The 26,312-nt window shown below is 34.5% G+C and overlaps 1 protein-coding gene across 2 annotated transcripts; it reads left to right on the top strand.

Moving 5' to 3' along the window:
- Positions 1-1,389: 1,389 nt before the first annotated feature.
- LOC123876812 (vesicle-associated membrane protein 2-like) lies at positions 1,390-16,756 on the top strand. Of its 2 annotated transcripts, XR_006798428.1 has the most exons (8): positions 1,390-1,807; positions 8,439-8,556; positions 10,793-10,871; positions 12,026-12,105; positions 12,556-12,607; positions 12,726-12,853; positions 15,281-15,315; positions 16,334-16,756. XR_006798428.1 is itself a non-coding variant. In XM_045923180.1 (7 exons), coding segments are annotated over exons 1-6 (339 nt in total). In that variant the 5' UTR covers positions 1,390-1,805; the 3' UTR covers positions 15,289-15,315; positions 16,334-16,756. The 2 variants fall into 2 exon arrangements, 1 of the variants encoding a protein (XP_045779136.1); XM_045923180.1 differs by lacking the exon at positions 12,726-12,853.
- Positions 16,757-26,312: the final 9,556 nt, after the last annotated feature.

Genomic DNA, 26,312 nt, shown 5'->3' with positions numbered 1-26,312 from the left:
GTTTTCGAACAAAATTTCATTGAGTTTGAAAACATAACGCGCACTGATGTTTCACTAGACGTCTGCGAAACGACAAGCTCACGACTTACGATTTCTATCCTACTCCAGATTATATGACTCACTTAGAACTTTCTGCGAGAACGATAAATTTTGTTCTACTTAGTTTATTTTATCCTTTTCTTTTTACCCTTTAAAAAACTCTAATTTTATTTTTTTGTGGCATCAGGCCTTGTAAATTATAATAAAAATGGTTTTTAAACTGTTACTTTCCCGTGAATAGATTCACCTTTTAATATACCGCAAAGGTGAAAGATCACAAGCCAATTTTCTGGGTAGTGATAACACCTACAGTCTACACCCTTGATATTATGACTTAAAGTCTTTTTGGCGAAGTGGTGTGATACTAGCCGTGCAAGAAAGTCCCGGGGTCGATCTCAATTTGAAGTATTGCCACAATTATCTGAATGTGTTTGTACAAGGAACTACAAGCTTAATTTGCTATAATCTCACGTTGTGTTCGAAAATATTTGTGTGTGTTAATGGTGTGTTTTGATAGCTTTTCCTACTTCTTGAGTAGTGGGGGGGGGGAGGTGTACAAGTAACATACTATTTACCCTGTGATGCATACTACAATACATATCACATGCTGCAGCGTTGTACCACTCAGATTTGCCCTTTTTGTTGAAGCTTGAAGTTCCATAATGTATATTATCATGGGATTCAGAAAGAGAGGTCATTATAATAAGCCTGTATCTGATGCCCTTAAAACTTACTAAACTACGGTATCTTTAAAACTACAAAAAAAACATTTTCATATTGTGCCTACCTTTACATCCATGAAAACGGAATAAGAATAGACTAGGAACTTCTATTGGAATTTCCGAACTTTCCATAACCTACTCGTAACAGTAACATGAGAAAGTTCAATGGAAATTTTTGTCAATACATTACTCTTGACCCGTCCCACGTTCCTCGTCTACCTATCGCAACTCGCAGGCTTATCTAATTGAACCCTTATTTCCAGGACAAAGCCCCTACTCCGCTGAAAGCGTTTTCCATTAATCCAAAGAAAATACTCTTTTACAAGAATGTATTAAATGGGATTAACCCCAATTAGAGTATAGGATAGGACAATCGTCAACGCAAACTTGTCTCTACCATTACGTAACACCCACATACCCGAATTGATTTTTGTTCCCGACCACCCATTCTAATACGCATGCGCAGAATTTTCCACTCACACATACCTGAAAACACATAACTACATACAGACATGCTATTTGTTGCTTCAACAGAATTAGAACCTAAGTTCTTTCAACGTAGAGTAGAATTTCGCGTGTATTTTATAATCGTATTTTTAGACCATTCGGACCTATTATGGAAAATACAGGCGCGCCCTCTTCCATGCAAATCGGGAAGCCTTGTCACGGAAGGTTTTCACTTCAATCTGTATTTTCTTAAATATCGCGCATTTTCCCATTATTCTCCGGCGATTTCCTTAATTTGTTAACGTGACATCATTTGGGAGTGTTTACAGTAAAATTTGGTATTGGGAAGGACTTTTAAAGGAGTGAAAAGGCGTGACTATAAATAGACTATTGGTCGATGTACTTGTAGGGAAATCTAGTGAGCATCCCATTCATAAAACACATTCATTTGGTGCTGGGCAGTGAAGGTGCATAGATCGGGAAGAAATTTTTCAGTGAATGAATATTGTAAAATTATCTGTGAACGTTTTTTGGTACACGCGTTCGGCGAGTTACGGATTTTCTCCATCTTTGTAGCTGAGCAAATCAAGTGGAAAAATGTAAGTAATGGATTGGAAATAACAGTTCCATATTCACAAATTTATTGATAAGATTACCTACCTATCCCATATTATAATATTGTTACTTATATGACATGCAATAATTTATATTTAAAAGACACTTTGCTTTATAACAATTGAAACTCACGGTATATTACGTTCAAGCTACAGTAAGTAATTAAGTTAGTGGAAGTATATCCGTTTTATGTAATACAGCAAAAATATATTTTTCATTATTAACTTACGATTTAAATTTGTTAGCTATTATAATTAATTTCAATTTTAATATAGGTATGGTAATATCAATCAACAATGTTATTTCTGATCGTAGCCTACGTTATTTTTGATTCAAAGAATGGTTGCTACGTCTACCGAATATATATTCAATCGAAAAAATTTATAACACCCCCGACAAGTGAAGGTTACAGTAACTACAAAAGAGCTGATAACTTTCAAACGGCTGAACAGATTTTCTTGGATTATAGCTAAGAACACTCTCGATCAAGCCACTTTTCAAATAAAAAAAACTAAATTAAAAACGGTTCATTAGTTTAAGAGCTACAATGCTACAGACAGATATTCAGATACACACGTCAAACTTACAACACCCCTCTTTTTGGGTCGGGGGTTAAAAAATCACTTGTCACTGAAACCAGCCTTTCCTATCCTTTGGCCTCGAATTCAAACCAGAGTACAGTTTTACTCGAGTTTTTCCTTTTATAAATCGGTTTGATTCAGGTAGGAGTATTTATTTCTGTTTGTTTGTTCCTGAAAGTCCCATCGAATCGGTCTAGTAGTGATGATTTTAACGTGATGTTACTTACTAATAAATAAATAGACTATTACAATTTCATAATAGCATCGATTTTCGTCAACACCAGACCTAACATAAACATTGGTTAATGTATTTTCAGCTAGCCACAGCCTCGTGTGCCTACATCTAGGTCTTTGACCTGTGACGTTGTATCGATTGTAGCACATTGATTGATTGCCAGGCTACTGGAAGCATGGAAGCATCTAATTTGGCTAGCCTAACCAAAACATTTGTCAAACTCTTGTAATTAATTGAATTTGTAGGATTGGTTGATCGGATTTTCGGAAATCACTATTTCTGAAAATCCGATCAACCAATCAATACAATCACGTGATATCAATATTATCACGGATTTTATTTCACTGTCTTTTCAGAAATAATTATTTGTTATTTAGTAGCTTCCTATTGCAACAAAGTTGCTTACACTAAGAATTACCTAAAGCTTTTTACAAATTTGGTAGTTGGCGAGTAGACCGAATGAGGTGCGGGTTAGAACCCCTGCCATCTCAATGGATGTTTTACCTTTAAAAAGTTCCGTAGCACCGAGGGTTCCGTACTCGGGTATTTTTGCGACATTCTGCTCGATAAATCAAAAACCATTACGCATAAAAATAAACAAAAATATATTTAGAATATACAGATAAAGCCCTTTCATATGATACCCTTCGTATAGTTATCTTACTTTGAAAATTTAAATACATTTTAATTTTTTTTTAATGATGGAACCACAAATTCACGGTTTTCGGATTTATTCCTTTACATGTGCTATAAGACCTACCTACCTGCCTAATTACATGATTCTAGGTCAACGGGAAGTACCCTATAGTTTTCTTGACAGACACGACGGATGGACGGACAGACAGACAGACAGACAGACAGACAACAAAGTGATCCTATCCTAAGGGTTCCGTTTGCCTTTTGAGGTACGGAACCCTAAAAACGACGAAGCTTCGACGTCACTAGCAGGCGTCAAATGTTAGTACCTGATTTTGAAGCAGGTAGCCCTAAAGTAGCCCTATTTCTCTTTGATTTTACGTCACCATAGCCTAATTTTATCAAATTGTCGATTAAGGATCAACCGGGACTTCGTCTGTGTTGGTGTTAGCTGGCTGGCGTGCTCTGCCTTTTTGGAGTGTTTTTTTGTTAAAACTGACTGAAAAGCGCTCTAAGGGGGTGCCGTGCGTATGTCGGCAAGCGCCGGCACAGACGGGGTCCATACTTGTATAGTTTAACTAACTTGTTACAAATAACTACAAACTTGACATTGGCTAATCTTTGTAAAGCCAGACGAGAGAGAAAAAAAGAAATTGGATCAACCGATCCCTCACCCTAGTACACTCTGGTTAAAAGAAATGTCGATGTGGTGCTTCGTGTCTTGACCTTCCATAGTATTATACAGTTAACTCACATACTGCGTTATTTCGTGGAAAAAACTGCACTTAGGGGTCGACAAAGACCATTTCCACACGCAATCTAAATAATTAACAGTCGCTTTTACAACGCGGCTTTTTATTAAATTATAGGTTGGTACCAGGATTGGCATTGGCTTTTAAACAAGTATTTTAAACACCGGTTAAAATTAAAAAAGGGTTTACTTACTAACGCCACAGAATAATATTATAATAGTACTATTGTATTGGACCGATGACCTGAAGAAGGCGGAGGACCGTGTTTGGTGGCGCGCTCTTGGAAAGGCCTATGTCCAGCAGTGGACGCATACAGGCTGATGGATGGATGGATGGATGGAGTACAATTGTATAACGCGCGGTCGTCTTTTGCGATAAGTAACTTGGAAGAGGTGTGGCGGTTTTTAACATCCATACCTCTTATCGGTTTCTACGTGGCAACGTACCGGAACGCTAAATCGCATAGTATATGCAAGTAGGTTGGTAACTAGCTACAGCCGTAGCCTCCCACCGGACTAGACTAAAGACAATTTAGAAATTACTAGCCGATGCCCGCGACTTCGCCCGCGTGGATTTGGGTTTTTTGAAATCCCATGGGAACTCTTTGATTTTCCGGGATAAAAAATAGTGCTTTGTGCTAATCCAGGATATTATCTATCTCCATTTCAAATATCAGCCAAATCCGTTTAGAAGTTTTTGCGTGAAGGAGTAACAAACATAAATTCACTCACACACACACACGATAGATAGTGTGATAAATTCTCAAATTGCCCCTATCGGGAATTGGACCCGGGATCTCCTATATTTTATAACACGCTGTGATTTTATAGGTAAAATATGGGAGTTCCCGGGTTCGATCACTACTTCGCCAAGGAAGTTGTCTAAAATACTTGTGAAAACATTTCCCTTGTGATTGTGAATCCAATTGAAGTAAAAGCTCAAGGGTACTATATAACAAGACGGAACGATAGATTCAATCCACTGATATTGAGTCTTTGAATGAATATCTTTGACGATTCAAAGGCTTGTTAAATACCAAGGCTATTTTGAATTTAAGCCCGCTTCTTGATTTACGTACTCGAACCTATAAGGTTTCGCAAAATGGTTCGCTCTCGTTTTGATGTCGTCTGTCCACCTTATAGGGATGTTCCAACGCTGCGCTTTTCGGTGCCATAAAATAATTGCTCGCACTGAAAAGTAAAATGACTCTATTTTTTAACATTGGCACAAACCTGCTATGCTATCTTTGTCAATATCCCGAGAAACTGCAAGAAAGTTGAAGTGGTATTTTAAAATAATATAATTTGTTACATTAACCTTTTACTAGCTTTATTTTTAAAAGAAAAAAAAAACATATTTTGTCGTTAGATATTCTCTATCGTTTAACATGAAACTTACGTACATATCCAGCTAAAGGCTGAGAGTAGCTTTACTAAAGATTTAGTTGAATTTGTAGTTTTTTTTTGTAAAGATTATTAGCCATGCCTAATATTCCCCTTTCCCCTCCAACTGAGCGCAAAGCTGTGTTAGGAGTAGGTACGACAATAGTGCAACGGGTGGGGTTTGAACCGCCGACCTTTCGGAATTCAGTCCGCTTCTCAACCATTGAGCTATTGAGACTCTTTAAAGTCGTCCTACAGCTTCGCTGTTTTTCTACACTTTTAAGCTTTATGTTTTCTACATCATACGTAACGATAACATTAGGTAATGATAACATTAGCAAGGACGCATCACTGATAAGATCTGAACTAGATACAGGTCAAAAGCCGGTCGTATTCATGCGGGTTTTGGTTTTTCAGTACAGATACTACAGATATAGGTATTATCTGCTAAAGTCAGGCTTAATAAAATGTATAGGTAGGCACGAGGCAGTAGGCACACTTTACTACTTTATGTAAACTTTCTGTTGTTCTTTGAGAGCATACTATAAGAAGTAATTCATTTTTGACCTAGGCATTATATCCCCATTCATTTTGTAGGTACGTAGATTTTACCTTTTTCATGAATTTGGTCTGTTCCACCTAGTTGTTTGAAGCAAAGCATCACTTGGTCCGTTGCCAGGTCATGCGCGTCCCCTTATTTATAACTTAAGAGCCCTTTAGTTGAAAGTGCAAACGGGAGAAGAGCGTTCGTTGAGGCCAAATTATTTTACCTCAAATTTTACGTAGGTATAAAAAATACACAGTACTTATTAATGATTATATTTATATCAATCAGACACGACATAGCAGTTACATTAGGGCGGCTGCAGGGGGTGCGAAAGGAAACAGCAGTTCCTTATCCTAATTTTATTACTAAAGATTTACATATTACAAACTAATTATTACATAAAATAATCCTAATTGCTCCGCCGATTTGTGGTGGAGGCTTCTAAAGCTAATTGTGATGTGTTCCGTGCCCAGTCCTCGCCACGGTGATCTTCAATTTTGCCGCGTCAGATTCCTCGGCGACTGTGGGAACGGTTAGCAGGCACGTCTAGCGTTGCGGCCTGACTATGCCTGCGTAACATAGCTAATACCGTAGTGATTACATACTCTTTGCCTAATGCCCGGCATTCGTTTCGAACGGTTTCAATACGATTCGCGCGCCACCTATTTGTACGAGTAGGTTGTGTACCAAATCAAACGGGTGTACGAATACAAATGGAATTTTTTAAAGGTACTCATAGACAGCGTAACAATACTCCACAATCCACAATATCTCTTCTAAGTTAAATGTCTGCATTTTCGCTGTGGCCTTGTTCGTGTTGAATACTGAATTTAAAATAAAAGATATATCTTTTATTCCACCTAAATAGGTAAGAAAAATCTTTTGAAAAAACTTGGCTAGATGTATTTTAGTCGATGTTTAATAGGTATAAAAAGTAATAATTTTGTACACTTTTAACCAACTTCAAAAACGAGAATATTATTATATATCTAGGTAATAGGTACCTACATATTAAGATTTAATATAGGATTTTTATACTTATGCTCGTTTCTATTCTATAAATTTTGTATTTGAATCATGATAATATAGTATACTTAATGTTTTTTATTAATAGATCCGGTAACTTAGTTACCTAACTTGACAAATACTTACCAACACTACTATCTAACAGAAGCCATCATAATTCTAATATCAGACGCCAGACGTCTGGATTTTATGTAAAAATCATAATAGAAGTTGAATCAAGAAAATGGCTCTTGGAAAGCGTCGCTTGTTTAGTTAGAACAAGTTATAAACACAAAAAACTCCGTTTGACCTTTTTAAAATAATAAGAAAATGTCTGAGCATCAGCTCGCTTCGACATTTTAACACTAAATTAGATCACAAGAATTAAAAAAAAAATACTAACAGCTAGGTACATGAGTCACCGTTTATAGAGCACTGAAAATACTTTATACCTACCTATCAAAGGATTCTGTTGGTATATGATTGAAATATTATAAAAAGATTTTGGAAGTGATAACTTCTTTAGTTAAAAAGTCACGTTTGGCGATTGTGGGATAGGTAAAACCATAAAACTGCCTGGCTCAGACTGACCTTTCAAAGTTTAATGTTTTCATTTCTGTCGGCAATCGCCAACTTCCCACTGACTGCCAATTTTTATTCTAACTTTTTACAAGTAAATAAATAAATAAATAAATATACTTTTATTCGGGACTATAAGCTAGGCGCAAACACAGTACATAGAACGAACATAGATGAAACATAAATACTAATAAATTAAACTTTAAAACCTAAATATTTACCTAAAACTTAACTTACTGAGTTTTCCATGCATTTCGGCCGAGACGACCACCGCTATTTCGTAGTTCTAATAAATAATAGACTTGTACTGCAAAGGCGCGGTGATCCTCTGAGCTGAATTGCATGGAATTTCAATGAATCTTATATCTACTTATATTAAATCTAAAAATAAACAATTATAAAATCTAAATAATAGTAAAAAAAAAAACAAAAGTAGGCACTTTTCAAGTGTTTAATGCATCTTTCTACCACTGCCTATGTTCGAAATGCACTTTCTACAGACAAGAACAAGCAGGAAATTCATTATAACCATCCAACACAAATATCCAGGGTTAATCACTAGGTATAGAATAATGACTCATCATCATGATCAACCCATTGCCGGCTCACTACAGAGCACGGGTCTCCTCTCAAAATGGAAAGGTTTTGGCCAGAGTCTACCATGCTGGCCGAGTTCGGATTGGCAGACTTCACACACCTTTGAGAACATTATGGATAACTCTCAGGCATGCAGGTTTCTTCACGATGTTTTCCTTCACCGTTAGAGCAAGTGATATTTAACTCCGACATATAACTCCGAAAAGGATCGAACCCCCGACCTCCGATTAGAAGGCGGAAATCCTAAACACTAGGTTATTACAGTTTGCAATAATGCTTAATGTGTTATAACTGTTCCCAGGGCGGCGGAAGGAGGATTGGCGCCCACCAGCGATGACATGCCGGTGGGAGGGCCCAAAACACCACAACAAATCGCAGCGCAGCGTCGCTTACAGCAGACGCAAGCGCAAGTGGATGAAGTAAGTAACTTTTAGCAGTAAGTATAACTTATACTGACTGAAAGTTTGAGCTGTGCTTTGATAGGTCCGTCAGTCAGTCAATCAATCACCTCTTCCTTTTGTATATTTAGATTTATTTATGTAGGTAATTATTTGAAACAAGTGTAAATTAAAAATTTATAACACCCCCGACGATCCAAAGTATTTGAGTTTTCCAAAACATCATTTTCAAATAAATAATTATGTATTTAGGCAACGTCCATCTTGACAGCTTGACATTTGTCTATTGACATAATATTATGAACCTAACGGTTATCTAACCTTCTTTTCTACAAGAAAACTAGAAAAGAGCTGATAACTCTTAAACGGCTGAACCAATATTTTTAGATTATAGCTAAGAACACTCTCGATCAAGCCACCTTTCAAACAAAAAAAACTAAATTAAAATCGGTTCATTCGTTTAGGCGCTACGATACCACAGACAGATACACAGATACACAGATACACAGACACACAGATACACAGACACACAGATACACACGTCAAACTTATAACACCCCTCTTTTTGCGTCGGGGGTTAAAAACATTGAGGTTACGCTAGTAATATAGTTCAATGGTTAAAAATAGTATTGTAGATCAACTGTCATGTACCTTTCTACATCGATGTTTCTAACCCATATCGGTTTGGGGTTTTGTAAGATTTTTTAATTTTGTTTTTAAAAAAACCTAGACATTGTAGTCGCGTGGTTGGTGTTCGCTATGTTCTATTCAACCCTCTCGGAAGTTTTCCATACCCAATCGTCTGATTGGCAATCTGTAGGGCCCTTTATCGGCTTATTACGCGAACGTTGCTAATATCCGGCGTATTTCCTTTTACCTTTTACCACAAGGGTTCTCCAGTGAGAGCTTAGTGGTAACTAGTAGTTAGTGGCTAGTGGCTAGTGGTCGGGGATTTGATCTCGGGCTCACTTGCTTTAATTGTGAAGGAAAACATCGTGAGGAAACCTGCATACCTACCTAGTTCTCCATAATGATACTGATAGTTCTGATATATAGTACTGATATAGTACTGATAGTTCTCCATAATGTCCTCAAAGGTCTGTGAAGCCTGCTAATCCGCATTAGGTCAGCGTGGTAGACTATGGCCTAAATCTTTTTTATTTTGAGAGAAGACCCGTGCCCAATAGTGAGCCAGCGATCATAACAATGATGATGATGATTATCGGCTTTATACGCAAACATTTCTAATATCCGACATATTTCCTTTTGCCTTTATATTGCCAGTTAGGTACCACAAAGGTTCTCCATAGATATTTGTCGTCATTATACAAAATAACGACGTCCCAAGCACACTTTCCTCCCCTCCCAAGCTAGGGTGAGAATTTTCGAGGGGCAAAAATACGTAATCCAGTTTCTTCAAACGATTTGTTGAGTGCTCAAGGAAAATCATTTGGGGACAACAAACACTTGTAACTTGATATTGAGGCTTTGGTATGAATGTACCTACAGGGTTACTTTTCAAACACCTGCAACAATACAAAAAAACACATTACTTACCTACGTTAGTAAATCTTATTGCAGTTTTCAAATAACATGATTAGAAAAGTTCCCAAAAAATCCCAATTTAATGAAAACGCAACGTCACTCAAACTAAGCTTAGTCTAAGCTTTGTTTACTTTAGCCCTCAGTATCCCTGTGGCATCCCCTGTGTTTTGTTTTAATTATACTAATTTCATCGAATGACACTAAAGCTGAATTTAATTGTTAAATTGTTATCGCAGCGGTCATAAGTTAATAATAAATAGCAGTGCGATCTTGAATTTTTAACCCCCGACCCAAAAAGAGGGGTGTTATAAGTTTGACGTGTGTATCTGTGTATCTGTCTGTGGCATCGTAGCTCCTAAACTAATAAACCGATTTTATTTAGTTTTTTTTGTTTGAAAGGTGGCTTGATCGAGAGTGTTCTTAGCTATAATCCAAAAAAATCGGTTCAGCCGTTTGAAAGTTATCAGCTCTTTTCTAGTTACTGTAACCTTCACTTGTCGGGGGTGTTATAAATTTTTAATTTACACTTGTGCAGTAAAAAGTGATGAGACAATATGTTTCTTTATTTCATAAATAGGTACCACCTCCCAATATATTGCAGGTAGTTGAAAACTAACCATGTATATCGTAAATACCATTGATTTTAGAAAAGGTAGATACAATATTACACTTACACGAAGAATCTCTGATATTGAAATTTAACCTTCCCCAGGTTGTCGACATAATGAAAACAAACGTGGAGAAGGTATTGGAGAGAGATCAAAAGCTCTCAGAACTCGACGATAGGGCAGGTACGACCGACGCTTCTATATTATGTCAATCTATGTCTTCCCTTTGAGAATTTTATTTCTTGAGAACGTTTTGAAAGACGATTAAAAGCAACCTATACTTAAACTTAATTACAATTAAAATCGTCCGTTGAGTGGCTTTGAGCTTTCTTATAAGGCCCATAATTAGCGACCATGTCTCGGATCGATATGTTATCTTTGGCAACACGCACTCGTATAAAACCGACAGACGTTGGTGTCTTAAGAGGGCTCTCTCCGTCACTCGTTTCATACAATCGTAGTTCCAATTTCATTTGAATATTAAGCAACTAAAGTCCATGAAATTTTGCAGACATATTCTAGAAACTAATATCTATGTCTGTGGTTTTCCAGATTTTTGTTAAAATATTCGGTTTCAAAGTTACGCGGTCTTAAAAATTTTCATACAAATCTTTGAGCCCCTGTAATTTTAAAACTACATATTTTTAGAAAAATCTAAAACACCACAGACACAGATATTAGTTTCTAGAATATGTCTGCAAAATTTCATGGACTTTGGTTGCTTAATATTCAAATAAAATTGGAACTACGATTGTATGAAACGAGTGACGGAGAGAGCCCTGTTAAGGTGCTAGAATTGTGACCTGGTACCGGAAAGCGCGGTGTTGGAAGACCCCTCACTAGGTAGAGACGACAACTAACGCGTCGTTTGGAGCCGCTGGATTCAGGCGGCGCAAGACCGTGGCGTGTGGAAATCCTTACAAGAGACCTATGTCTAACAGTGGGTGTCTATAGGTTGATAACTCAAGCTACTCGACACTGGCGAAGTCTATTGTGCCGGTCTGGCACTACAAAAAGCTACCAAGCAAGAAAAGAAGAAGAATGATTATTATGAGGATGACAGTTAAAATTATACCTACTATTTAAAGTCCTTGGGCCTTACTACCATCGCTATTTTAATATTGTTTTGACATTTTCATATAAAACTTGTATGAAATTGTCAAAACAATATTGAAACATGATTACTTTAAACGGTGCGTAGTGTGGCCCCTGAAAGATTTTAAACTTTTTATTTGAACTTCACCTTTTAAATAAAAGCTCAGTATTTTTTTTCAATAGGTTAGCAAAGTAAATCTATCGCTTCATAATGATCGAAATCATTTCTTTACATATTTCAGATGCGTTACAGCAAGGTGCGTCGCAATTTGAACAGCAAGCCGGAAAACTTAAAAGCAAATTCTGGTTGCAAAACCTAAAGGTATTTTACTGGGTTTACTTTTTTCTATTAATACGAAATACTATTCAACATGAATAAGAATGAAATAGGCATTTTTCAATTTTATTCATGTTTTCGGATGGTAATAAATATTTGGCGCCCAATATGGGCCTTGGTCCTAATTTGGGCGCTACTAACGTAGTCATAACAACTATTGTTGTTAAGACGAAGTACGTGCTAAGCACACATGTAAATTTTTATAATAGTGTTTTTACCTACACTTTAAGGAAATTTTGAAATAATTTTAACTGTGGCCTTGGCTTAGCGGTCGGAGCGTCGGGCCCGAGCCCAGAAGACGCCGCGCTGGTTCGAATCCTGCCGGTTGGGAAATTTTTGATATGTTTTTAAAAATTACACACATGTATTGTTAGTGGGTATAAAAAAAGTTGGTTTAATAAAAACAAAGTAACAGTAGAATGTATATTTTTGCAGATGATGATAATTGCAGCTGTCATTGGAATCATCATTTTGGCTTTAATCATTGGTAAGTAGCACCACTGAAAAAATATAAAATTATGCACCTTAGAGGATGTCGCTAATTTTTTTCTACATTTGATAAGTTTTTAGACTAATCATGCCATTATTTTCTCTCATATTTTCAGCCAACTTTGTGTGAACAAGTTTCGGTAACCGAAGTTTAATTTAGAAGTTACTTGTTATAATATAATAATTAATAGTGATATAAAGTATGTTGTTATTTCGTTATTACTATTTGATAATAATCTCTTTGGTAAGTGGGCAGTGTCGTTGTTGAAAAGGCTTGATGAAAGGGAACATGGCTATAGTTTGATGAAAATACGAGCCAGGCCAGCATTTTCTTTAAGATTTTCCATCTAATATTTTTCAGCACCTTGTCTTTCTTTTCGGTTCAATTACTTTGCCATGTTCTAATCATCATACAGCTCAACGGTAGTTGCGAAAATATTGCAACTAACAACTTTTTAAAGCCTGTAAATAAAAAATTAAAAAAAGTAAAGTTTTCCTAGCGCGCTTCCCGGCGCTTTTCATATAACGTAGTTTAAGTTCTCATTTCAATCTCAACTAATCAAACTCAATTAAATGTAGGCACGTTCTAGAAACCAATCGTAACTGTACTAATTTGCCAGGTTTGCGTAAAAATATGTAGTTTCAAAGTTACACAAACCTTTGAAACTGTAACTTAAAAACTACCTTCAAATTTTTACAGAAATCTGCAAAACCACAGACACAAATATTAATTTCTAATTTGTTCTATAAAATTTCATTGAGTTTGATTGATTAATATTCAAATGAAAACCAAACTACGTTTGTTTGGAGCGTGCTACGAATAAACTACTTTTAAAATAGTTTTCGTCAATTCGAGAGACTAGAACTTTTATCAATGCGGTTATGATTAGTTGCAGTATTTCCCCAATTTCCGTTAACCCTGTGTATTCGCCCTAAGTGTTAGCTTTATCTGTCTATTGTACTCGTATCTTCGTGAACTCGTGTGTCTCTGAAACTTTATGCTGTCTCTTTAAAAATACCTGAAACTGTGAGTCTTGATTTATATTTGCAATTTGATTGCAACATTTTATTAGGTGCAACTTTATACTAAAGGATTATTAGGCTGACTTTCTACAAAAAAAATTGCGAGGATGAGTAGCGAGGATGTGTATGAACCCCAGCAATATAAAAGCTTAATTTTAATCAGCTTTCCAGCAATATAATAGCTTTTTGATGAGCTTAATGCTAAAGTTATAAGGGAGAAAGTGTTCACTCAACAAAGGATAAAACATAGAAAACACATTTCTAATTGTCATTCGACAGTAGATGAAAACACGTACATTTTCAACCAGTCAAATTAGCGTAAATCACAACAGGCTCATGATTGGTTCGTACGAACTGTGCTATGCAACCAAACGCCGCGATGCTGCCGTGAATGGCCGGTTCAGAGGCAGTTTCAAGAAGACGCGTGCGATGCAGTAAAGTACACCACCTGCCATGACAGTCTTCCGTGCGTCTTGAAGCGTACGGAACGCTTCTATGATTTATCCTTCGCTGGGTCTAATGACTCTACTTACTATGAAAGCAAAACATGGAAAATCTTATGGATGGTTTTCACACAATTTCTCGCTAAACATTCTCGCACATTTTTGATGGAAAGACTTATCTATTCTGAAGTCACGTAAAGGATCAAAGTTGCAAATTTAAATCGACTCAAAAAATTCTGAGCTTTGTATTGCAATTGTGTTATCTTGTGTCTAATGCTGCTATTTAAAACTTATTGTAGACATACTTACCTATAAATAATTGATAGTCAATAAATTGCTTTAAAACAAATTATATAATCCAACTATAAGATGCTTACCCCGAATAAGCTCTAGTAGCTTATTCCTATAAAATCCTAGATACAAAATACGTGGATGGTCCCATAATGGCCTGGCCTAACTTTAATATAAATTAGTAAAGAAAACGACATGATACTATTTTTAATAGTCTCCTTTTTAATTTTAACACGTATATTTCTTACAAAGCAGAAACCTCTATATTATTTGCAGAATCTTTGTCTTCAAAATGATTTAAGGCGGCCGCTTGCAATTTTTTGTCGCTTGAAAATTGTTAGGTATCCCTCAAGTCCAGCTTCAAAAGGAAAAGAAAATGTAATTAATCAGACGGGGTCCTGTCCAGACTATGCGGGGATTGGGGAATGATCGATATCATTGATGCGGAATCAATCTACCCCTTTATATCTGTGCCCGATATTAATAAAGCCAAACCCTAGAACTGCAGCCTTTCTAAATATTTTTATATAATTAATTATCATAAAAATTAAGACGTTTTGTCCGGTACGCTTTTCTTTTATAATGTTCCTACTGCAAACTTTCTTCTGACTTAATGCATTTTGCAGTTGTAGGTACAACCTACAATACGATGCAGCATAATATGTCACAACCTGTCGCATATAACTACATTAGGCAAAGTCATTATGGGACCACCTTGTAATATCCTCTGACCTTGTTATCTCTATGGATTATTCAAAATATGCCCATGTCACTATCTCCAAACAACCTCTGTCTAGAAAATTTTCCACTAACTGAATTTTAAAGTTACAGAAATCCCTTTTCTTTAAAATGCATTATGAACTGTCTATACAAATATTTTTTTTACATATTAATAGATTTCTTATATTTTCTAGGTCTGTAAACATCATTATGGAGGATTGAAGCCGAGGTTCGTAAACAGTAATTCATATTTTTAAGATAGGTACCTACTTAATTTAATTATGAATCTGAAACTGAAGCCAAAACAGGGTATTTAACATGTATTTATTGTGCATAATATATTAATATGTAGTCAGCCGTTACTTTGGTAAGAAAATGTTGGCCCTTTGATCAGCATAAACCAAAACTAAAGTATATCGTCGTAAATATCATATTGGCGTCACTCAGAAAAGCAGGTATTATTTAATTATTTTTATGGAATTATTGGAATGTCCTCTCATTTACCAACACAAAAAACACAAGTTTAATGTGTAAGGTTATCCGAGAGTTTTAATCTAAACAAACTAATGCCAAAATAAATAATTTAATTAGAGCGTGATTGCTATCACAACATCTAATTATTCAGTTCACAATCCAAATACCGAAAATATGCGATATCGCCCCGAATCTCGGAAGGAGACTCAACTAAAACCTTCAAAACACCCGTATTTATGCAAGTTCAATCTTGTTGGCCTCCTAGTAACAGATTGTATGACATCGAATGAGCGAAATATCGATTTTATCAAACTACCTGCATTAGATAAATTAATAATTTTATATTATTTTTGACAACTCAAATCAATTTTTAAAAATAACCTTACAATCATTACCCCCTACGGCTTACTTTCTATACCTACTTATAATATAAAATATAATAAAAAGTGTAAAATTCTAAAGTTTAATTTGGTTAGGTACACTGTGTCTTCTGATTTTTCCTTCCAAAGGCATTTTTTTTTTCAAAAGGGAAAACTTTACTTTCACTAATTATTCCAGATTGGAAATCGGGAGAGGAAAATTTCTCCCTTTTAAAAGAAAACTTTTAGAACTAGAAATTCAGCAGGAAAATCTGAATTTTCTCATAAAATATGATAAAATTTATGAATACCTAGCTAAACTCTGAATATCGACGTTTAACATGTTTTAAAATACATAACTTTTACTATCAAGTTATTTAAGGTAAATGTATTAATTTTTTTTTGTATTTACAGGTACCTATTCCATCAGCAACCCCATTCTGGCACAGCAACATGTAAAAAATAATATACGACTATCTATCGTTTTTGTAGAAATTAGTTTTGTTGAGCGTTATTTAAATTATTCGAAAAGTTTCAGACTTTGAAGTCTGTGAATTCTATTTCATTATCGATTTACCTATATATTTATAGATGTTTTAAAATTTTAACGTCACTCGTCCTATAATATAATACGACTCCTTTAGTCACTGTCAGCTGAACTACGACAAACAAAATAATTAGAGTATTTTTAGAAGATCTTTCTTTGTTAAAATATTTACCTTAAAAAATTCGTAACAACATAAAATTGCTATTTGCTATACATATTATAGATACCTAAGGCTTATCGAAAATATACCATATCTTGTAATTTTAAATTGTGTTCAAAATGAGACGGATAAAATATTATTATAAAAAGTTTTGTTTTCTTCAATTTGGACCAAAGTTTCTAATGTTGAATTGTTGATTACCGCATTTATTTTTATACCTCAATATATTTCTTATTCTGTCGTCTGTTTAGGGGGAATTTAAAAAGCTTTAGCAATAGGCATTTGGATCGTACGTTTGACAAAATGTAATAAAGGAAATAATATACCTACCTACAGAGTGTAAGGGACACACTAACTAAACTTTTTAATAGGTTACTTGAAATCACAAGTATACCTCTTGTCTCTAAAGAGACGGGGTTACTGATGTAATAGTAATGTTGTGATTTTTGAGCACGCAATGTATTGCGAACAATGGGATCACAACGCCGCATAATCACACTCTTCGACCAGCGCCGTGCCGCCAAGGTGCGTCCAAGTCAACCTAGGTCATGAAAAGACCGATGAAAAATCTATACTAATATTATAAATTAACAAGATACAAGATACAAGATTTTTATTTGCAGAAACATTTTTTGTTTACAGTTAGGTGTTATTAAATACATTGTAGAAATGTTTCACCTTACATAATCAGGCATGCAAAATTTGTACAAGGTCATTCATATTTAAGTTACAGAGTCTTAATGCGAAAGTGTGTCGTGTCTGTCTGTCTGCTAGCTTTTCACGGCCCAACAGTTTAACCGATTTTGATAAAAGGTACAGAGTTAGCTTATATCCCGAGGAAGGACATAGGCTACTTTTCGTCCCGGAAAATCAAAGGATTCCCTAGGATTCTTAAAGGCCCATCCGTTTAAACGATTTATATGAAACTTGGTACAGAGGTAGCTTGCATCCCGGAAGCTGACATAGACAACTTTATTCTCCGGAAAATCTACAGAGTTCCTAAGGGATTTAAAAAACCTAAATCCATGCGGACGAAGTCGCGGACATCATCTAGTACCTACTAATTGGGTGGTTTCAGTTTGCGTTAGCGTGTCCCTTCTTCTTTTTGGTTTCGCGGCTATGCAGGGCCCTTCAGACCCTGTATCACATTGACCGTTGCCGATCTATTGTGATCGCCACACGTTTTACAATTCTCGCACGTCCATACCTCTGAATTAAAAACGCTTGTTATTTTGTTTTTAAACAATATGAAAAATTTAAATATTATGTCTAGTCAACTATTATTACTACTTATATTTACTTAAAAGCTAATGTCCAGCATGCGCTACAATACAACTCGCGCGACACCTAATATTGTGCGTTGATAGTAAGTGCTACTTTGTCAGAATCCTTCCCGCGAGTCCCAACAACAACTGTACATAATTTCAACTCAATCAGATCAACGATGCGCGAATACGATCACACAAATACCTATTAATTTTTATACTTATATAAAAATTATTTCTTCAAATCAAATTAAAATTTGATTCACGCGATAAAGATTGAAGTCTTATATTTTGTACATGAAGTCATAATATATTTATTAGTATACTTTATTATTGGAGTTTGAACGTACTATCCACTATCTATTGCGACATAGCGTCACGCCGCGTATACCTACATATCTTTTCACATTTTCCATAACAGTTTTGCTAAAGCGTATTATGAGCGGTGTGATTCTACCTACCCTTAGTGTGACGCCAGCTTTATAGTAGAACTTTGATACCGATCTTTATAGATTTCTTTGACTGTTGCTTATAATATTTTTATAACCACTTTTAGATGTTGAATAGGTACATAGATTGTTTGTAAAAAAATATTTAAAGCTGGTCCATTTCAAACTATTTTAGACTAAATTTTCCTTATTATATTTTTCTATATTTCAACCAGCTTAACAGAATATTTTATACAAATTTTTATTTGGTAGAATAAAATTGCAGATTATAATATAACTTTATTTCTACCAAAACCTGAACAAAAGCAACCATTTTCAATTTAGGAAATGGTTGATACCTTGTAATATAGTAGCACATTAAAACTTTGATTAGGTAGGAGAAATTGACGCAACTAAAAAATGTATATTTAATCCTTATACGCAAAAGATTGCCGATGTTTTGATTGTGTTAATTTTAATTCAGTTTTAAGTACAACAAAATTGGTCCATTGTTTAATTAGTAATTATACCTACCTGTTCATTCTCCACATCTATTTAAAACGAAAGTTCTATTTATTGTTATTATCTACCTATTTAGTATAATATGCTATAATCATAATAAGCTTTTAAGTACTTATGCTAAAATTATTGGTTATTCACAATGTATCTATAATTTATGTGTGTAAAATTGTATGTATAGCTTAATTAGATACGGTCTTACTTTTAAAAGTTGATTAGTGGTTGTTTAGTTAAACAACGCTTTGCCCTTTTTTTAAAAGTCAAATTACTGATGACAGGAAGAGATAAATCGATGTTTAATTAATCACCTTATATGCTTCTAACCAAGGTTTCTAAGTAAGGCACTTGTCTGACTGCCGACGATGAGAAAAATATGAGATGAGCTAAAAACTAGAAACAAGTTAGTGAGCAATGAAAAGCAAGAGTTGATATAATAGATATACATATATGTAGATGGGATAGTTTTATCGCTGGGATATGAGCAATTGTATATTTTAATCCCTGTGCAAACTGTGCGTTTTGACCGCCAAGGGAGCGTCGTCGCTAGCAAATTATATTTCATTGATGATAGCTCTTGTCGCTGCGACAAACTAATTTAGAGAGAGTTCTTGCCGACGATGTGACAGTGCACATCAGTCAGTGATCAATCTTCTATACATATAATAAAATTGTAGAAAAGTGGTGTCTGTACAATGGAAATTTATAAAAAAAAGTAGCAGGGGTTGTTATTATATCGATGCTGAACCCGAAATTGTAATTAATTTTTTTTTGTCTGTTTGTCTGTGTGTTTGTGCACGCTAATATCAGAAACGGCTTATTCGATTGAGATACGGTTTTCAATAATATATTTTAGTAAGCTTCACTTAACATTTAGTGTTTATTTCATGTCAATCGGTTCATAAATAAAAAAGTTATGTCAATTTAAAGAATCACGGCGAACATTTTTAACGTACAGAGTACGTACATACTACACACCTCGCGCCTGAGCGTCCGTGGCTATATAAAGCGCTGAGAACTATTCCACGCGAACAAAGTCGCGGGCACAGCTAGTCACTAATATAGGTATTTATACCTTTCATTGATGATTGATATGGAAATGGAATATAACACCGATTGTACGTTTGTTAAACGAGTAAATAGTTGTTAGCTTCCTTGTCAGCGGTAAGACAAGTGCCTAAGGCTGAATGTATAAAAATGCACTTGTCAAAATGAAACTTAAATAAAAAAGCATTATGGTAGGTACGGTTTTTACTTTTTATATTTAGGGGTGATTTTTTAATTGCCAAATAAAATGTATCTAAAGGAAAAATTTGACGTTTTAACGGTTTTTGTATTAGAAATATCCCAAAATATCAATTTTATTCGTCGGTTTTAGAGTTCATCTGGTTATTTAAAAATTGCCCTTAAATGAAGATTATCTTCTCATAAACTTAGGATAATAAATTAATAATACTATTGTCTTACTTATACATGAATTTATTCATTGTTGAGTCAAAAGTACCAAACATAGACGAACTTTGTCCCTTATTTCTTAGCGAAATGCCTTTTTACACATACCCACGAAATATATATTTACTTATTACTATATCTAAGACTAGAATCACACGAAAGACGGAAATGAATATTTCATATTATTATAGTTTTTTTGAAAAAATAAATGCTACCATTCTGATGTTTTATCATTACCATCCTGATATTTAAGGAGTTAACGGGGTATGTTTAAATAATCATCGGCAAGTCGTGTGGTTTTCAGTTTTAGTCGAATTTATTCTTTATTAAATGTTATTATAAATAGGAGTGTTTTATGGAGTTTTATAGCAGGTTTGTTAGATGTAGTTTAATTTATAAAAACATCCCCCTTTTTTGAAACGCTAGGTAAAATTAAAATATGATGTGGTCCAGCTTAATGAAATAAAAATTATTCCAGATTTTTGTAAAGGCCGATTTTTTACTCGTGTTTCAAAAATTGGGGCCTATTCACTGTAAGGTAAAACCAAATACACCAGAAATATAATTATATTGTCTTTAAATAGGCACTTTAATTATATTTAATTAATGTTTAATAAGGTAAAGGTGAAAAGTATTAAGAAACATGAGCACTAGGTATTGATACTTGATGACTACTTAATATACAAAAATATGATGCAAAATGCAAATATTATCTTCTAGTAAATTATATTGAATATTAATTATATTTAGATATTTTTTAAATAGGAATAAAATTGCAAATGCAATATAGCACCGACTTATTTTGAAATGATGTGATTTTTAATGCTTTCCACCATTATTCTTACTAACATATAATGAGGAAGTGTAGATAATAAAATAGTTAAGAAGGATAACGGCCCAAAAATATCCAATTGGCCGAATATAATATAAATAAACAAATAGAGGGTAATTGAAGTTGCGAGTTTAGTAATTTAATGATAAAGTGACTACCACTACACGAAATAAAATAAATTATGTAACTTGTAACTGGCAACCGAATTGACAATTCAGGTTTAAGAAATATCTGAATTTGTAACTGAAAATTGTTTAGTAAATAAATAGTAACACTTTTACTTAAAAAGATTTTTGGCATAATGTGCACGCCGCATTATGATTCTTGCTTTGTCACCTAAATATTCTCATTATAAAATAGGTACCTACTTGAAGTAGGCTCTTAAAAAAAATGTAAGCCCTGCAAAAAATAATTCTGGTTACAAATATTTTTGAAATAATTATATTATCACCATATTTGCATTTTCCAATAATTTTACTGTTCGCATAGCTAATTGCAAATTTTTTAAATTGCGTTTTTATTTATTAATGAAGTAGTACGAGTGTGCACGTGTACGACATGCTGATTTCCTTGGGCTGAGTTCCTCCGAGGCTGAGGTCGGTCGCGTACCTCGGTGGACTTTTTATTTGGACTATTAGCTTTGTCAGCGTCGCAGTGTTGTACTTAGGCTGAGATTGAGTCACAATGTCAATGTGTATTTGTAGTTTGTACGATGACCGACATCAGTCAATGTAAGTAGGTAGGTCCTTCAGCCTTAAAATTAGCTTAATGATGATTCGGTTCAATAATTTTTATTGAAATGTTGTGCATAATGATAAAATGCATATGTAACAATTGAAATATATTTAAAAAAGTAACATTTGAATAAATTCACCTACTTAAACTCGCGAGCAATGAATCCGGCTCAGTTATTAAAATTAAAACTATTAAGCAACTACGATTTTATGTTCGCGAGTTTATTTTAAATAGGTAAGATTAGGAAAATATCTGATACATTATTATTATAGACGTTAGATTTAGACGGAATTAAAATTTGTAAACCATTTTTGAATACACTAGCATAAACCTAAATAATATTGAGTAAGTACTTAAATACTTAAATTAATATTATTATATAGGTTACCATAAAATAAAATATTAGAAAAAATACAGTGTTTTAATAATGTGTATCTACGTAAATTGTGATGTTTGTACGTATTAAATTGTTTAAATAATGTATTCAACTGAAATAAATATTGAATATTTAAGTGACAAGTCTTTAAATGTTTTGTGGTAGATATATCATATTGTTTTTTGTATTTGAAACTTATACTGACTTGCAAATTGCAATTAAATTATAATATTACAATATATATATTACAATCCGGGTATCTTTAAAACAAGAGTGAATAGGCACCTTCTAGGTAAACGCGTCCCAGCTTAGACCACATCATCACTTTCCATCAGGTGTGATTGTGGTCAAGCACTTACCTATAGTGAATTAAAAAAGATATATATTAGGTAGGTATATTTTATTTTTTTTTTTTTTTTTTTTAAACAGCTTTATTGCACAAAAAATACAAAGATAATAAATGATACAATTTTAGAAATGCAAAGGGCGACCTTATCACTAAAGTGATCTCTCCCAGGTAACCCGTATGTTCGAAACTACAGAACTATAAGACGAGGAGTCGTCGTGCAGCTATATATTATACAATTAGGTATACATAAACATACACTCTAATAGGTACATACTATACAATAAATATCTAAATATATATATATATATATATATATATATATATATATATATATATATATATAAATATATATAAAACATTAAATCTGTTAATATAATTAAATAAATAGTACATAGTTAAATAAATAGCGTCGTGTACATAATATACTATGACAGAAACTAAAGATTTATAGTGATAGATAGTGTTTCTTGACACGATTTTTAAAGATTGCCAGTGATTTGGATCGTCTTATTTCGACCGGAAGTGCATTCCACAGCGAGGCTGCTTTTATAGTGAATGACTCCGCGTAGCCATGCGTATTACATTTAGTCATTTTAAGCTTAAAATCACAGGAGGGACGCAGGACGCGATCACGTTCGAAGGAGCTAAGAAATTTAAACTGATCTTTAAGGTAGGGTGGTGACCAGGGATGGAAAAGTGTGGCAAACAGGATAGAAAGAACATGTAGATTACGTCGATGTCTAATAGGGAGCCAGTTCAGTTTTTTACGATATTCAGAGATATGATCGTATTTTCTTAGACCAAAGATGAACCGAATGCACAAGTTTTGCAATCGCTCTAATTTGTTTAAGAGGTCTTCATTTAAATCTAGGTAGCAAGCATCGGCGTAATCTAAGATGGGAAGAAGAAGGGTATTGGCAAGCAGAGTCTTGGTCTTGACTGGCAATAAATTTTTCCACCTTTTCAGGGACCCATAAGCACCGAAAAAGATATTTATTGTAGATATTATTTGAATTTCCATAAATAAGTTGCAATGGTACTTACTTACGACTGTTTAAATTAAAAAGCTTTGACGGTACTTACCTAGTACTTAATAAGTAAAAAATTGTATACTTATTAAAAATAAATAAACCAAACCCCGACTCAATGTTTTTTTCAAATCTATAGATAGGTATTACAATGAAAGATAGATTCAGTTAAAAGTCTTTTGCGGCATTTTTTCGGTCTTGAAGATATTTTGTTTTTTGCTAGTTGAAAAAAAGAAAAAAATCGTTAACAAAAGTAAAACTTTCAAATACAACAAACTTCAATATTATATTGTTATACAAATCAAATCATAAACATAATCAATGTAATCTCATTTTAAGAGCCATAGTAACTACAAATAATTTTAAATCTGTATGTATCGTTAGTTTTATTGTAATTATTGCTTCAATAAATTAAAGCAACTTTAAATAAATGTTTTTATTTTCCATAATACCCAAGCACTTAGGTACTATACCAAATATACGACCAATCATCATCATTATCAACCAATAGACGTCCACTGTTGTCTGTTGGACCTAGGTATCTTGTAGGGACTTACTTGTAAGAAATACCTACTTTTGTAGAGACATAACCACGGTCTTACGCCACCTATTGAATCGAGCGGCTCTCTGAGACTCCTTTGATGTCGTCTGCCCACCTTTTAGGGGGCTTCCATCGCTGCGCGTTCTGGTGCGAGGTCGCCATTGCAGCACCTTGGGACCCCCAACGTCTATCGGTTTTTTGAATTATGTACCAAATCCATCGCCACTTAAGTTTAGCAACCCGTTGAGCTATGTCGTTTACTCTAGTTATCCTATGGATCTTTTCATTTCTGATTTGATCACATAAAGAAACTCCAAGCATAGCTCTATCCATCGCGTCGCCGCTGAGTGACTCTGAGCTTTCTTATAAGTCCCATCAATCATATTATATCTATACATATAATAAAATTGTAGAAAAGTGGTGTCTGTACAATGGAAATATATAAAAAAAAAGTAGCAGGGGTTGTTATTATATCGATGCCGAACCCGAAATTGTAATTAATTTTTTTTTTGTCTGTTTGTCTGTTTGTCTGTTTGTCTGTGTGTTTGTGCACGCTAATCTCAGAAACGGCTTATTCGATTTAGATACGGTTTTCACTAATATATTGTAGTAAGCTTCACTTAGGATTTAGTGTTTATTTCATGTCAATCGGTTCATAAATAAAAAAGTTATGTCAATTTAAAGAATCACGGCGCCTCGCGCCTGAGCGTCCGTGGCTATATAAAGCGCGAAGTCACTATTCCACGCGAACGAAGTCGCGGGCACAGCTAGTGTAACATATAAATACTATTGATAATAATTTCGTGTTACGTACGTCCCCGCTATTTACGAAATGATGTTGTTGCATATGCACATGCTTTTATAATCTCTCCATTCCAATAGTTGAGCATGATAGAAAAATCAATGTAGTTACTATAGTTATTAAGTTTATATGGTAAACCGCTAGTAAGCCTTTAAATAAAATTAAAATCCTAATATATCCTAATCACACTAATAATATTATAAATGTGAAATTGTGGATGTTCGGATGTTAGAATGTTTGTTACTGAATTGCGCAAAAACTACTAGGCGGATTTGGCTGAAATTTGGAATGGAGATAGATTATATCCTGGATTAACACATAGGCTACTTTTTATCCCGGAAAATCAAAGAGTTCCTGCGGGATTTTGAAAAACGTGAATCCACGCGGATGAAGTCGCGGGCATCAGCTAGTATCAAATATACACATTATATACCTACCAAAATATAATAATATTAATTAAGTTCTCAATATTCTTGGTAAGGTCAAAGGTGCTGATGCAGTAACTTCAATACAATAATATAAAATTATGAAAACATATTTATAAAAAGTGCATACAAAATGTACTGTGCAAATATTTTTGAAAAGTAACTTCCAAAGAGGTAACTTCGCAGCACAGAACAAATATTCGCGCCTCGCGGTCAGGCGCCAAGGAGAGACATTCCAATTCACTCAAAAATAGACATACTAGTTGCGTCATTTCCGCCTTGTTTAAGGTGTATATACATGATCCGAAGAAGTGCCTCAACTTGGCCATTTTGAATTTTTTTTTATAGCTAAATACTTACACATTCTGTGAAAATGTCAATTCTCTACCAATAGGAAACCGTAATAACGGCTCAGAAGAACAGCAGACGGCAGAGCCCGCTGTCACGGACGGATGGACAGCGGAGGCTTAGAAATAGGATCTCGTTGGCATACTTCGGGTACAGAACAAAATGAAAAATCAATTGAAAATGATTAAGTAACTTGGATCTGACTTGGACCTTGGACAGTGGAGTGGACCACGAGTGGACAGTGACCTTTACTCTATGAATGTCACATCCGGCTGTAATGTCAACCATAGAGTAGGATGTATCAATAACAACTATCAATGTGGACTTCGTCTGTGTTGGTGTTGGCTGGCGGGCGTGCTCTGCCTTTTTGGAGTATTTTTTTTGTTGAATCTGACTGGAAAGCGCTCTAAAGGGGTGCCGTGCGTATGTCGGCGAGCGCCGGCACAGACGGGGTCCATGCTTGTATGGTTTGGCTGACTTGTTACAAATAACTACAAACTTGACATTGGCTAATCTTTGTAAAGCCAGACGAGAGAGAAAAAAAAAAAAAAAACTATCAATGTCAAATTTGACGTGACTAGTCAATGCC

The sequence above is a fragment of the Maniola jurtina genome, chromosome 22 (assembly GCF_905333055.1).
Source record: "Maniola jurtina chromosome 22, ilManJurt1.1, whole genome shotgun sequence".
NCBI classification, from domain to species: Eukaryota; Metazoa; Arthropoda; class Insecta; order Lepidoptera; family Nymphalidae; genus Maniola; species Maniola jurtina.
This window is presented reverse-complemented; position numbering and strand designations above follow the sequence as displayed.